Source organism: Amyelois transitella, chromosome 9 (assembly GCF_032362555.1).
Source record: "Amyelois transitella isolate CPQ chromosome 9, ilAmyTran1.1, whole genome shotgun sequence".
Lineage (NCBI taxonomy): Eukaryota > Metazoa > Arthropoda > Insecta > Lepidoptera > Pyralidae > Amyelois > Amyelois transitella.
In genome coordinates, this window is record NC_083512.1 from 2008312 (window position 1) to 2024017 (window position 15706).

The window sequence follows — 15706 nt, forward strand, 5'->3', positions numbered from 1 at the left end:
TGTTGTTCCTCGCTCTTCAGAATAGGTGCACTCGATATTTTACCATGGATGTTGTAAAAGGTGACGAAGGGCTTATAAACTTGGGATTATTTTTCTGGGCGATAGGCTAGGAACCTGAATTTATATCTATCATGAGCTTTTCAAGATTGTGCAATATCTATACATACATACATACATAAAATCACGCCTCTTTCCCGGAGGGGTAGGCAGAGAATACCTCTTACCACTTGCCACGATCAATATTTATACTACATTTTTTATACTGTCGGGTAGATGAATTATAGTTTTGACCCAAAGACCAAGATACAAGATTTGAGTCGCTCAGTGGAAGTATTTGTCCTTTTTGCGGGTAGCTTGTGGTCTTGTGTGGTTGGTCTTTTCGGAAAAATACTTTAGGGGTAAAGGATTAAGCTAACATATTATTATCTTATCAATCCAAACAACGATTAGTTCTTTAGTGATAATCGGAATTTTGATAAATGCCAATAAAATTAATCATTTGATCTATATTCAAAGGACGGACGGATTTTACCGAAATTTTAATCGTGTTGTGGTTAACACTTAATGGAGGACATTTCTTTAATCAGGTTTGTTGTTTATTTCTTCTCATGATTTCATTAATAGTGAGTTACCTACGATATAAGTAAATTTTGTATAATAACGCAAATCAATAATGTATTTTTGATTATTTATTTCAAATTCTGTTCATAGGAAAAATAATCACAATTTTAACTGAAGAAGATTCAACGGATTTTGTGGATATCCACATTCCGTTCTAATTTATACTTAATAATGACTAATATACTTATTAAATGTGACATTTGTGTTAGATTTACAAATTACAACGAAAATAAAAACGTCTTAATTGAAAATAATGCTCATGTCTCCTAGCTCGGGTCTGCTGGAATAGACTAACACACATACATATGGTCACGTCTATATCCCTTGCGGGGTAGACAGAGCCAACATAAGATAGAATTGAGATTCAAATATTGGCAGAATTGAGGCTTAATGATAGAATTGAGATTCAAATATTGGCAGGTTGCTAGCCCATCGCCTAATAAAGAATCCCAAGTTTGTAAGCCTATCTCTTAGTCGTCTTTAACGGCATCCATGGGAAAGAGATGGAGTGGTCCTATTCTATTTTGTATTGGTGCTGGGAACCACACGGCACATTTCTTTTAAAATAAGAAGAATCTTTGTATTTTTGTTCCTTGCGATTATCAGTCTCGATGTTTTCTGTGTACATAAATTAATAAATAAAGCTTCCACTACTTGAAGATGCTCATGTTATTTATTTCCTTTTAGAAATGTCCAAGACAACATTATTTAGTTTGGTGCTATTCCTGGCTTTTGCCAGAGGTGATTTTCACCAATTCGCTTGGGGCCAACCCTATTGGGTGTTTGATATACCAGAAATGCCCGAAGTAATTACAAGGGGCGGTGAACAAGCATACAGACTGCCAAAAACTGTTGTACCTATTATATATGACATATATATTCATCTGTTTTTTGATGAAAACGAGGATAGCCCGTTCACATATGACGGATGGGAGTCAATTATTATACAAGTGAGTATAATACTGCCACTCAATCTTATTGTCGCATACTTACATAAATATTATCACGGCTATATCCCTTGCGGGGTAGACAGAGCCAACAGTCTTGATAACAATAATAGCCCACGTTCAGCTTTTTGGCTTGGTGCTATTTTTGGACGCTTTTAAAGAAATTTATAGAGAAATATTCCATCATAGTCTGTTGGAGGTTAAAATACAAGTTACTCATATTATAAAGCTGAAGAGTTTGTTTGTTTGAACACGCTTATCTAACTACTAGTTCGAATTGTAAAATTATTTATGTGTTGAATAGACCCTTTATCGAGAAATGCTTTAGGCTATATAACATTACGCTGCAACTTTAAGGAGCGAAGAAATAATGGAAAATGTAAAAAACGGGGAAAATTATTCATCCTTCAATGATGCCCAAAATAACTATTCCACGCGGACGAAGTCGCGGGCACAGCTAGTAAAAGAATAAATACCATTAAGATGTTGACGAAAATGTGCCTTATTTTTTTCCATGCATAATATTTTTATCTCGTTATTACCTTTTAACAACTATTAAAGAGATGAAAATAATTGTTTGTATGTAAACTCTTTATTGCACATAAAAATAGATATAACAAATTACAAAACAGTTATTGGATTTAGAAGAATATGTACAATGGCGGACTTATCCCCAATGGGATTTCTTCCAGTCAACCAAAATATATAGGAAAATCCGTAATTAAAAAGGCAGCGCACATAAAAGGCATTGAGGATGCAGTATAATAAACAATTTCTATATAATTAAAGATAAACATACATAAATGATATATATAGGTAAATATATATTAATTAAATAACTCCTCAGTAACGTTTAGACAAGCAACATCGGAATAATAAGAAAAGGAAATAGAAGTGATTGAACAAGTAGAATTTTAGTGGCGGTGGATAAAAAATTTTCCATTCGGCGAAGTGAATGTAATGACACATACATCTTACGGCTGATCTTATTGATAAAGAGACTCCACGAAAGAGTTTGGTCCATGATGACACCCAGATTAGTCACTTTGGAAGATAAAGGAATAGTATAATATAATACCAATTGTTGAAAACGATGTTTTTACTCATCGTGAGACCTGCACATTCGGGCAACTATGACCATTAGACCGTTAGATTTCCCTGAAAAGTTGTGGAGATCAGACGGAAGTCGCTTTGTTTAAAAACCTGACTTACCCAATCCAGGATCCATGGTCAAGGGCTAACGCCGGGCTCCTCTCCAGAGTGGTGTGGATGCAACCGGTACTAAAGCCAGGAGGAAGAAGAAGATAGATAGATAAAACTCTTTATTGCACCATAAGAGTAAATTATACAAAACAACACAAAGCAGATCTATATAGAAGGAGATGAAAATACTCTTTTGTTATTTATAAATACTCTTTTGTTATTTATTAATATTCTTTTGTTATTTATTAATAGTCTTTTGTTAATACATTTTAATTTCAGGCAACCGCCCCGAATGTTACCCATATAATACTACATTCAAACGTAGACTTTATCAAACGGTTAAATCTATACAACGAACAAGGTTCACCGGTCCGCCTTAATCCTATACTCCCATTCCAAACGGAACCTTCATACCATTTCTTAATAATCAACCTATTATCACCTCTTATAGTTGGTGTTAATTACACATTACATATAGGTTACTCTGGTTCTATAAACGAAGGACCAATGAAAAAAGGTATATGGAGAGGATGGTACATTGATGATGAGGGCAACGAAAGGTGAGTTTGGAATCATTAAAATTCTCATTGATATGTGGGTACATACACACATACGTACATATAATCACGTCTATATCCCTTGCGGGGTAGACAGAGCCAACAGTCTTGAAAAGACTGACAGGCCACGTTCAGCTATTTTGCTTTAAGATAGAATTGAGATTCAAATAGTGACAGGTTGCTAGCCCATCGCCCAAAAGAAGAATCCCAAGTATATAAGCCTACCCCTTAGTCGCCTTTTACGACATCCAGTGGAGAGAGATGGAGTGGTCCTATTCTTTTTTCTATTAGTGCCGGGAACCACACGGCACAATAGTATTAATAGTAATTGTAATTTTATGTAGGTACATATGTATTTTACAGAATATACGTCACAACTCATTTCCAACCCTACATGACAAGACAAGCTTTCCCATGCTGGGATGAACCTGAATTCAAGGCCGCCTTCAGACTCCATCTTTCGGCACCAAGATCATATCGTGGAACTTTCTCCAACACTGGAGTTGAATATTTCAACTTGTAAGTACAAATTACTTTTAAAAACTGTGCCCGCGACTCCGAATAGTTGTTTTGGGCATCATTGAAGCCCTCAAGGGTGAATAAATTTCCCCTTTTCAAATTTTCCATTCATTCTTCGCTCCTAATAGTTGCAGCGTGATGTCATATAGCTTAAAGTCTTCCTCAATAAATAGTCTATTTAACACAAAAATAATTTTTCTATTCGAACCAGAAGTTCCTGAGATTAGCCTGAGAACTCTTCAGCTTTATAATATTAGTATAGATAATTTATTACAATTTTGTTTTTGCTTATGATTTATTAATTCTAAGCACCTATCATATAAAACTAAAAGTACACCTAAAAATAAAAAAATATGAATAAACAAAAATTTGTAAATTGTCAATATCAACTGCGGGATCGTGGCTAGAAAGTACACAGAATTACTATTTTCAATGGCAATGTTAATTCTCTGAGCCAAACAATTTCCAACTCTCCGGGCACGAGATTTCTCAATCAGCTATTTTTGCACATTGCTTGATAGGCATGAATTTGTTTGATGTGTCATTTAACCATTCAATACTTTTTCAGCATCGGAACTGATCGAATCATAGAGCATTTCCGTCTCACGCCGAAGATGTCTCCGTACCTTGTCACTTTCTTGGTAAGCGAGACATTTCAAGTGATCGCGGAGAATTCATCCTTCACTCCTCCAATCAGGATCATCGGAAGATCCAATATAGCCGGTCTGGGCGATCATGCTTTAGACCTGGTTGTAAAGATGACCACGTTTTACGATGAATACTTCCAAATGCCATACTCGACGTTACATGAAAATCTGACGAATGACCACGTTATATCACCTGATTGGGAATCCGCCGGTACTGAAAACTGGGGCATGGTCAGTTATAGGTGAGATTGTTAATTGTGTCATCAACATTCAATTTGTGCTTAGTGAATAGAAACTGTGGAGTGGTCCAATTCTTTTGGACCACTCCATCTCTTTCCCATGGATGTCGTAAAAGGCGACTTAGGGATAGGCTTATAAACTTGGGATTCTTCTTTTAGGCGATGGGCTAGCAACCTGTCACTATTTGAATCTCAATTCTATCACTAAGCCAAACAGCTGAGCGTGGCCTATCAGTCTTTTCAAGACTGGTTGCTCTGTTTACCCCGCTAGAGATATAGGCGTGATCATATGTATTTATGTAAATAGAAACTGGAAGTACAAACTATATTTGTTATCGTCTGTAAACACTCAATTTTATTTTTTTACTTTTAATATCAATGTGTTATTTTCTATGTGTGAGTCAACAAATTTTAGTTTGTAACGAGGGATAAATTTTGATTAATACTTTTAATAAAAGCCTAAATTAAATAATCTACAACTACAACTGAATTATGAAACCAGGTCAAATCATCTGAGTTATTGTAACCTCAAATTGTAAGTCTAATTCATTCACAGTTTCCAGGTAAGACACGTGATATGATGTTGACTCAATTTTCATTATTATTATATTTGACAGCCTCTGTGGCGCAGCGGTAGTGCGCTTGTCTGTGTCACCGGAGGTCCCGGGTTCGAATCCCGGCCAGGGCATGATGAGAAACGAACTTTCTCTGATTGGCCTGGGTCTTGGATGTTTATCTATATAAATATTTATTATAAAATACAGTATCGTTGAGTTAGTATCTCGTAACACAAGTCTCGAACTTACTTCGAGGCTAACTCAATCTGTGTAATTTGTATTATATATTTAAAAAATATATATATTTTCAGAGAATTGTTCATGATAATAGATCCACGGGAGACCATCATGTCCACAGAACAATACTCAGCCACGCTCGCATCCCACGAACTTGCCCACATCTGGTTTGGCAACCTTGTCACTTGCCAATGGTGGAACAACACCTGGATGAATGAGGGCTTCGCCAGTTACTTCGGGTATATTGGTGCTAATGAAGTGAGATATTGTGAAAATATTTTCAATTTCCAAGTCTTTTGTCAAATGAGTCATTGTGCCGTGTGGTTCCCGGCGCCAATACAAAATAGAATAGGACCACTCCATCTCTTTCCCATGGATGTCGTAAAAGGCGGCTAAGGTATAGGCTTACAAACTTGGGATTCTTTTTTAGACGACGGGCTAGCAACCTGTCACTATTTGAATCTCAATTCTATCATTAAGCCAAATAGCTGAACGTGGCCATTCAGTCTTTTCAAGCAAATTGGCTCTGTCTACCCCGCAAGGGATATAGACGTGACCATATGTATGTATACCTAAACAGAAAATAAGCGCTTGAAGTCAAAAAAGGCTCGTTTTTAATATCGTTTCATGTTTCAAACGTTAAATTTTTTTCGAAAACCAAAAATTATCTACTATTAAATCGGTATAAAATTTTCAAATATAATAAAATAATAATAATAAACCATGTGGTTCCCGACACCAGTACAAAAAAAATAGGACCACTCCATCTCTTTCCCTTGGATGTCGTAAAAGGCGAGTAAGGGATAGGCTTACAAACTTGGGATTCTTTTTTAGGCGGTGGGCTAGCAACCTGTCACTATTTGAATCTCAATTCTATCATTCTGTCTACCCCACAAGGTATATAGACGTGACCATATGTATTTATGTATGTAATAATAATAAAATATTACATTTTTCAGATGTTCCCAGAGTACCGTCTAGACGAACAGTTCAACTCTCGGTACCTCAAAAACACTCTGGATTTCGATTCCCGTACTTGGAGTTCCCCATTGAACCACGCCGTCTACACCCCAGAGCAGGTGACCAACAATTTTGGCACCATCAGTTACTCTAAAGGTGCTGTTTTTGTTAGAATGACCGCTGACATCATCACACAGGAGACCTTCAGGAAAGCCTGCCGGTACTTCTTGGAGAGAAAGTAAGTTGTTTTTACTATTGATGCCTGTCACATCATTTGTCACTCTTAAAAAATAAAGAAAAACTACAACATTATTTGTTCACACTGATTCTACAGATAATTTAATACGTTATTTATCTCAAAAGTCTTAGTATTATTGTTATTCATACTTTTTTCACCATTAAAAAAAAAACTGTAAATCGCTTTATTAAAAAAACGGAACGATGATTTCAACTTTTATATTTTTTTTTTCATTTAATTCCGATTTTAAGGCAATAGTTTTTTATTTATTTTTATTTTAGCAAATTTAAGCCCGCCGATCAATACGACTTGTTAAATGCTTTCTCTGATGCCATCACTGAGGATAATAGCTTAAGTATATATCAGCACTTCAACTTTACCGAATACTATCGCGTTTGGGTCAATGAACCTGGATATCCTATACTCAACGTTAACGTCAATCATGTTACTGGTGAAATGGCTTTACATCAGGTGGGTAAAAATCTGCGTCAAAAAATTTTTTTTACATACTTACTTACATACAGTCACGTCTATATCGCTTGTCGGGTAGACAGAGCCAACAGTCTTAAAAAGACTGATGGGCCACGTTCAGCTATTTGACATAATGATACAATTGAGATTCAAATAGCGACAGGTTGCTAACCCACCGCCTAAAAAAAGAAACCAAAGTTTGTAAGCCTATCCCTTAGTTGCCTTATACGACATCCATGGGAAAGAGATGGAGTGGTCCCGTTCTTTTTTGCATTGGTGCCGGGAAAAGTTTGTTTTTTTTTTTTTGTTTACATCTCGATAGTATTGTTAGCATTAAATAACTATACGTTATCTTTAGTTTATTTTTACATTTAACTTCTATCTATCGCGGGCCGCCTCTAGTATATAAAATCAATATACCTGATGGATAGATAGATAGATCCTGCCTCTTAAAAACCTACAAATTTGACATTCAGATATCAAATTAATTCCTAACTCTGTGTTTTAATTTGCAGCAACGCTTTTTCATCAGTGCCAATACTAAAACCACAGGTCGCATTTACCCCATACCTATCACCTATTCTACCGCAAGAAGTGCTGATTTTGAGAATATAAGACCAATTTACATGATGTCATCAGAGAGGGCAGTTTTAAACAAGACCGCTGGCGAAGAATGGGTCATTTTCAACCATCTTCAGCACGGTAGGTACTTAGAATATTACAAAGAAAAATCTTGTAAATAAATTGTCACGTCAATATTCCTTGTGGGTGAGACAGGGCCAACAGTCTTCAAAAGACTGATAGGCTACGCTCAGCTTTTTAGCTTAATGATAGAATTGAGATTCAAATAGTGACAGGTTGCTAGCACATCGCCCGAAAGAAGAATCCCAAGTTTATAAACCTTAACCTTAGTCACCTTCTCCGACATCCATGGGAAAGAGAAGAAGTGGTCCTATTCATTTTTATATTAGGTAATGCTGGGAACCAAACATTATTATTTATTTTAACTTTAAAATCATTCTATCATTAAGCCAAATAGCTGAACGTGGCCATTCAGTCTTTTCAAGACTGTTGGCTCTGTCTACCCCGCAAGGGATATAGACGTGACCATATGTATGTATGTTACAATTATCTACTTGACCATGTGACAGTATTTATATGTTTGTTACGTTTTATCAGGACTCTACAGAGTTAACTATGACGACAGAACTTGGGATTTGATCGCGGAAGCTTTACGGGACACACCAATTCACCACTTAAATCGAGCTCAAGTAAGGATCGTATAATTTACTATCTGTGCCCGCGACTTCGTCCGCGTGGTATAGTTATTTTGGGCATCATTGAAGCCTTTAAGGATGTATAATTTATTCCGTTTTTTTTTCACATTTTCCATTATTTCTTCGCTCCTAATAGTTGCAGCGTGATGTTATATAGCCTAAAGCCTCACTCGATAAATGGCCCATTCAACACAAAAAGAATTTTTCAATTTGAACCTGTAGTTTTTGAGATTAGCGCGTTCAAACTAATAAACTCTTCAGCTTTATAATATTAGTATAGATACAATAATAATTAAGAACATTTACTATACATATTGCTGAATACTTTAAATACTAAGAAAGTGAACTAGTGAATTAATGATGCGCATAAAAGGCACAGGCTCAAATCCCATCTCGGCTATGTACTAATGATTATTTTCGAAATAATGGCATGTCTGAATACTAATCGATGCTCTTACGGTGAGGGAAAACATCGTGAGGAAACCTGCACATTCAGGCAACTGGATGTGTAACCGTGCTCGGTCCAATACGGGTAAGGTCCCCTGCAAAGGTAGCGGAGGTCAGATAGGGTTCACTTCGAGTAAAAACCTGACTCACCCAATCCAGGATATGGTCAAAGGCATACCCCGAGCTTTCCAGAGTGGTAAGGACTACACTAGAAGAAAGAAGACTTTAAGCCTCTGTGGCGCAGCGGTAGTACGCTTGTCACCGGAGGTCCCAGGTTCGAATCCCGGTCAGGGCATGATGAGAAAAGAACTATTTCTAATTGGCCTGGGTCTTGGATGTTTATCTATATAAGTATACACGTAACACAAGTCTCGAACTTACTTCGAGGCTAACTCAATCTGTATAATTTATCCCGTACCTATATATTGATTTATTTATTTATTATTATTATTTAATTACTAAAGAAGTGTCTTTATAATAACTTATATATTTTTTCAACCAGGACAGATTTTGTTAAGAGATAGCTTGAACATTATTGATACTTTTGTTCAAATTTTAGATAGTTGAAGATGTTTTTGCCCTTATGCGGTCTGGCAGAATGACCCATAGCAAAGGATTTTACATCCTGCAATTCCTTCAAGCGGAAATCAACTATCACGTTTGGTATGTGGCAATTAACGGGTACTCATGGCTAAGGGAAAGACTTGGACACTTGCCAGAGAGCCTAGCTGAATTCGATGTAAGTCAGTGCTAGATTTAATTTCCGAGTTTCAGAATAAAAACCCCCTATCTGATTTTTCACGGAAATCTTAAAACAACAAACATACGTACCATCGCTACATACATACCAGTGCCGTGTGGTTCCCGGCACCAATACAAAAAGGATTGGGCCACTACATCTCTTTCTCATGGATGTCGTAAAAGGCGACTAAGGGATAGGCTTACAAACTTGGGATTCTTTTTTAGGCGATGGGCTAGCAGCCTGTCACTATTTGAATCTCAATTCTATTTTTAAGCCAAATAGCTGAACGTGGCCATTCAATCTTTTCAAGACTGTTGGCTCTGTCTACCCCGCAATGGATATAGACGTGACCATGTGTATGTATGTATGTATATATACCATCACGCCAGTCTCCCATTAAATCAGGTGGAGACTATGGATTTATGGATGATCCTTACAGATCTCTCCCGCTTTTTTTGCAGCGCACGCAACGGAAGCCTGTTTTTTTTCCACATTTTCCATTATTTCTTCGCTCCTAATAGTTGCAACGTGATGTTTTATAGCCTTAAGCCTTCCGCGATAAATGGTCTATTTCAAACAAAAAGATTTTTTTAATTCAAACCAGTAGTTCCTGAGATAAGCGCGTCCAAGCAAACAAACAAACTCTTCTGCTTTATAATAATAGTACAGATTGACAGTTGAGTTATCGATCACTAGCTACCACGAATCTTCTGTCAATATCTTTCTGTATTTGCATCGACCTAGTCAACTAGTATTTGCATTAGAACCGGATATACTCACGGCTATATCCCTTGCGGGGTAGACAGAGCCTTGAAAAGATTGAAAGGTCACTTTACTCACGGCTATATCGCTTGCGGGGTAGACAAGGCCTTGAAAAGATTGAAAGGTCACTTTCAGCTGTATAGCTTACTGATGGAATTAAGATTCAAATAGTGATAGATTACTAGTCTATTGCCTACAAGAAGAAGCCCAATTTGTTAGCCTACCCCTTAGTCGCCTTTTACGTCATCCAAGGGGAAGATATCAAGAAGTCATATTCTGAAGCGCCAGAAACCACACGACACGGCATTAAACTACCTTGTTATTTCCATTAAAACCGGATCTTATGTATACTGTTTTTAAATTCTGAATGTAACAAACTGTTTGTTATTCAATAAAATTGTATCATTCTTGCAGTCCTATATACTCGGCTACATGCAAAACGTCATTGAAGCTGTAGATTTTGAACCAAGCACTAATGAAGAACCTACCGTAAGCCTCACGAGACAAGAAGTCTTGCAGTTTGCATGTGCCCTTGGACATAAGGCGTGTGTTGAGGACTCCATATCAAGATTTCTTGCAATGAGAAATGGCACATGGTAAGAAAAGCTGTTAAACAAACCGACTGATATTATATAGGTGTTTCGAGAAGATTCCTAAGATTTAAAAATTTGAAAAAAGAAAGAATTGCTTTTTTAGAGATTTGGTCACGTTGAAATTTCCAGGAAACTGCTGGAAAAATAACGAGTCCAGTAGTTTTGGAGTTAATTTGTTACATATAAAAAAAACAAATGTTTTTGCTTATACTTTAGGTACACAAAGAACCAATTTCAAAAGTTTTAATTATTGAATGCGTAATGTCCTAATGCAGACACTACCTAATAATTACCTCAATTCTAAACTTTCAAGTCAAGTAAGTCATATAAATAAAATAATGAATGTGATGTTTTCAATGTTCCGAAGATCAAAAATATCATTCAAATTTTAAAATTAATCATCATAACTATAAAGGAAGAGAGAGAGAGGAGAGTGTGGAGGGAAAGGTCGGAGTGGGAAGACCTAGACGAACGTATCTTGATCAAATTAAGGACGTCCTGGTAAAGGGTCAGGTCAAAAGTACCCGAAACCGCCGAGCTTGTATGAAGAGAGTTATGAATGTGGATGAAGTGAAGGAAGTGTGCAGAGATCGTGGCAAGTGGAAAGAGGTAGTCTCTGCCTACCCCTCCGGGAAAGAGGCGTGATTTTATGTATGTATGTATAACTATAAACTATAATTTCTTACCCAGGATAGACCCCAGAATCCGTAAGAATGTCTACATGACGGGTATTCGTCACGGGAGCACTGAAGACTTCGATTTCCTCATGAACAGACTGCTAAATTCTAACTACGCGAATGATCAATCCGAAATGCTAAGAGGGTTAGCATCTACCACATCTCCGCAACTTTTGTTGAGGTAATATTGATCAGCAAATTTATACTCTTCAAAATCTTATCAAATACTATGTACTTGGTAGTTGTTTTTTTTTTGCTTGATATCAAATGGAAAGTTTATTCAAGATAGCCGTACTTTACATATTTGAAATATTTTTGTCATAAAAAGTAGGTATCCAATGAACATTGTCCATGCTGAAATAGTTCAAAGAAAAGATGTCATGTACACCCAAGAACTGTCAGAGAAACGTTTAAAACTATTCCACTTACAACTCTGCAAAATACCAATACTATGAGCTTTTTTTTTCTGACAAATACATATATTTCGTGCCGTGTGGTTCCCGGCAGTGCCGTGTGGTCCCCGGCACCATTACAAAAAGAATAGAACCACTCCATCTCTTTCCCATGGATGTCGTAAAAGGCGACTAAGGGATAGGCTTATAAACTTGGGATTCCTCTTTTAGGCGATGGGCTAGCAACCTGTCACTATTTGAATCTCAATTCTATCATTAAGCCAAATAGCTGAATGTGGCCATTCAGTCTTTTCAAGACATGGCTCTGTCTACCCCGCAAGGGATATAGACGCGACCATATATATGTACATATATTTCAATGTCGATTTTTGTTACAGATATCTGAATTTTACACTGACTCGAGATGTAAGATCTCACGATAAATTCAACGCTTTCGGTTACGCTCTAGTTGGCGACCAAGAGAGCGCATTGACTGTGTTAGAGTTTGTCAAAAACAATATTGATGCTATAAGAGTCGAGTAAGTAACTTTTTCTGAAGCTACTATATGATAGTGCCGTGTGGTTCCCGGCACCAATGAAAAAAGAATAGGACCACTCCATCTCTTTCCCATGGATGTCGTAAAAGGCGACTAAGGGATAGGCTTACACAATTGGGATTCTATTTTTTTTTAAGCGATGGGCTAGCAACCTGTCACTGTTTGAAATTCTATCATAAAGCCAAATAGCTGAACGTGGCCATTCAGTCTTTTCAAGACTGTTGGCTCTGTCTACCCCGCAAGGGATATAGACGTGACAATATGTATGTATGTATGTACTATATGATAGTCTAAGGATAATGTAGGTTGCCTCAGAAATGAATATAAATAAAAAAAAGCAATCTTTAACACTATACCATCATTGAATTACAATTTTATCACAAAGCCACCCAGCTAAACGGGCCCTTCAGTCCTGTAAATATTAGTTTTGATTACCCCGCAATGGATAAAAATGTAACGTGTGAATGTAAGAATGGATGTAAATGATCATATGATATTGTTTTTACGATAATATCATATAAATTCCATCATATTCGAGTCAAAATTATTCATGTATTTCTATCCAAACTAAAAATTAGTTATAACATTGGGTTTAGACGAATAAGCACAAAAACAATCAAAAAAATTGACCCGCACATATGACATAGGTAAACTTGTTAAAACCTCATACTAATCTGACATTTTATTTGTAGATACATTGAAGATGCCCCACTAAAACCTGTGCATAAAGCATTAGAATACCTTGCAGAACACTTAAACGAGAAAGGTTTAAATGATGTAAGTAAATAAAATTATGTATCAGTAGCAGATGAATTAAATGTATAATCGCCTATAGACAAACTTGACACTCTTTTGTTTTGATTTTCATGAAGAACTGACTGCCTGTAACTAGTGTTAGATAAGATATTAATCTTATCAAAGTTCGTATATGAAATAGGTCATGTTCCTTTGCAGGCGACTGCATTTCAGAATGAAACGACAAGGTACAGTTTCCAATAAGATATCATACATTAAACCATAATTAAAATGGAGTTTTTAACTGCCGTGTGGTTCCCTGCACCACTACAAAAAAGAATAGGACCACTCCATGTCTTTCGCATAGAGTCGTAAAAGACGACTAAGGGATAGGCTTACAAACTTGGGATTCTTTTTTAGGCGATGGGCTAGCAATCTGTACACTATTTGAATCTCAATTCTATCATTAAGCCAAATAGCTGAACGTTGCCATTCAGTCTTTTCAAGACTGTTGGTTCTGTCTACCCCGCAAGGGATACAGACGTGACCATATGTATGTATGTAGTTTTTAAAATAGAATTCAACCGGCTCGAAGAACTTTCTTGATTTAGTTTGGACAATATAACAAATTGAGTGAATTGAACGTACACTTCATGTACACACACACTGCTGTCAATCGCTCTGCATCAAAAGCGAAAAACTACTTCTAAATAATAACCCTCGCAAAAGTCTTATAAATAATACCAAAGGTTTCTTCTTTAGAGCGGTGTGGTTCCAGGCACTAATAGGGCGACTCCATCTCTTTCCCATGAATGTTGTTAAAGGCGACTAAGGGATAGGCTTACTAACTTGGGATTCTTTTTTAGGCGATGGGCTAGCAACCTGTCACTGTTTGAATCTCAATTATATCACTAAGCCAAGCAGCTGCACGGGGCCTTTCAGTATTTTAAGACTTTTGGCTCTGTCTACCCCGCGAAAGATATAGTTAATGTTATAAATTATGTGTGTCTCTTTTATCGCAGTACGAGAACTGGCTCCGAACAACGCAGTCCAAATCTCTCCAATACGGTTCAGCTTTATCATCTATAGCCATGGCAAGAGGCAACTTAGCTTGGGGAACTGCCAACGCTGAAGACATTTTAACAGCGGCTCGCGGCGGCGCTGTAACAGTTGCAACATCAATCACTTTGTTGATTGTTATGGCTTTTATATCAACTGTCGTGTGATAATTTCACAAGTTATCATATTTGGTATTAAAATCTTTAAAAGAATGTTTTTTTGTTTCATTTGCTTTAGGTATTTTTCTGTCTTTCTCTTTAAACTCAGTTTCATCGTGAAACCGTACACCTGAGCGTGGCCTTTTAGCCTTTTCAAGACTGTTGGCTCTGTCTACCCCGCAAGGGATTATGACGTGACTATAATTATTATTTATGTGTGCAGCATCTTTTTACTCACTTCTGTCATTTATCTCTTTCGCACCTAGGAACGATTAAAACGATGCGGGATACGTATGGAAGTCACTTGATATTGTGGTTAAAGAAATTTATTTCTCAAAGAAATTTACATTTCACTAACAGAGAAATCACTTAAAATAATTTATGTACATTTGTTAGTAGCATTTAAATACATATTTTTAATAAAGTTATTATATTTTTAAATATTACGAGTAAAGTACCCGAAACCGCCGAGCTTGCATGAAGAGAGTTATGAATGTGGATGAAGCGAAGGAAGTATGCAGAGATCGTGGCAAGTGGAAAGAGGTAGTCTCTGCCTACCCCTCCGGGAAAGAGGCGTGATTTTATGTATGTATGTATTACGAGTAAAACAACTGTTCGTTGCAATATAGTATTATAGTATTATTATTCATATAATAATTAAGATTATAATTACTTCTTAAATTAAATGAATGAAATTAAATTATGATAAAGATATCAAGTGTTTTAACACTACCCCTTACCACAATATTCTGTTTTCTCTGTTTAAGCAATATTCATATTTTCTATTAAAGTGATTATTTTTGTTTGTTTGTTTGTAAACTCTTTGTTGCACATAAAAAGAAATGTAACAAAAATACAACATTAATTGGATAGGGATAGAAGAATATGTACAATGGCAATGAATCTCAATTTTATCTTAAAGCCTGTTGACTCTGTCTACCCCGCAAGGGATATAGACTTGATTATATGTATGTATGTATGTAGTAATTTGAGAATGTTGTTGAAGCAAATCGAATTATAAGCAGGAAAGCTCTGCTCAAGAATGTTAAATTATATAAGCTGATTCCAAGGTACATTCTAAAGTAAGTGAAACTTGCTAATTCACGGTGCG

At 36.4% G+C, this 15706-nt stretch overlaps 1 protein-coding gene across 1 annotated transcript; it reads left to right on the top strand.

The window, feature by feature from the left end:
- Nucleotides 1-428: 428 nt before the first annotated feature.
- LOC106130334 (membrane alanyl aminopeptidase) lies at nt 429-14649 on the top strand. Its single transcript, XM_060945859.1, has 16 exons — nt 429-587; nt 1309-1571; nt 3051-3331; nt 3692-3847; nt 4416-4736; nt 5602-5785; nt 6487-6725; nt 7007-7196; nt 7712-7898; nt 8376-8467; nt 9480-9659; nt 10839-11020; nt 11708-11875; nt 12485-12625; nt 13336-13420; nt 14401-14649. The coding sequence occupies exons 2-16, from the start codon at nt 1311-1313 to the stop codon at nt 14602-14604; spliced, it is 2871 nt and encodes a 956-aa protein (XP_060801842.1). The 5' UTR covers nt 429-587; nt 1309-1310; the 3' UTR covers nt 14605-14649.
- Nucleotides 14650-15706: the final 1057 nt, after the last annotated feature.

Bases quoted from the DNA above. Each gene is read 5' to 3' on its own strand.
- LOC106130334 (XM_060945859.1), top strand. From the start codon at position 1,311: ATGTCCAAGACAACATTATTTAGTTTGGTGCTATTCCTGGCTTTTGCC. The intron at 6,726-7,006 runs GTAAGTTGTTTT...TTTTTATTTTAG, and splicing joins CGGTACTTCTTGGAGAGAAA to CAAATTTAAGCCCGCCGATC. The intron at 11,876-12,484 runs GTAATATTGATC...TTTTTGTTACAG, and splicing joins TCTCCGCAACTTTTGTTGAG to ATATCTGAATTTTACACTGA.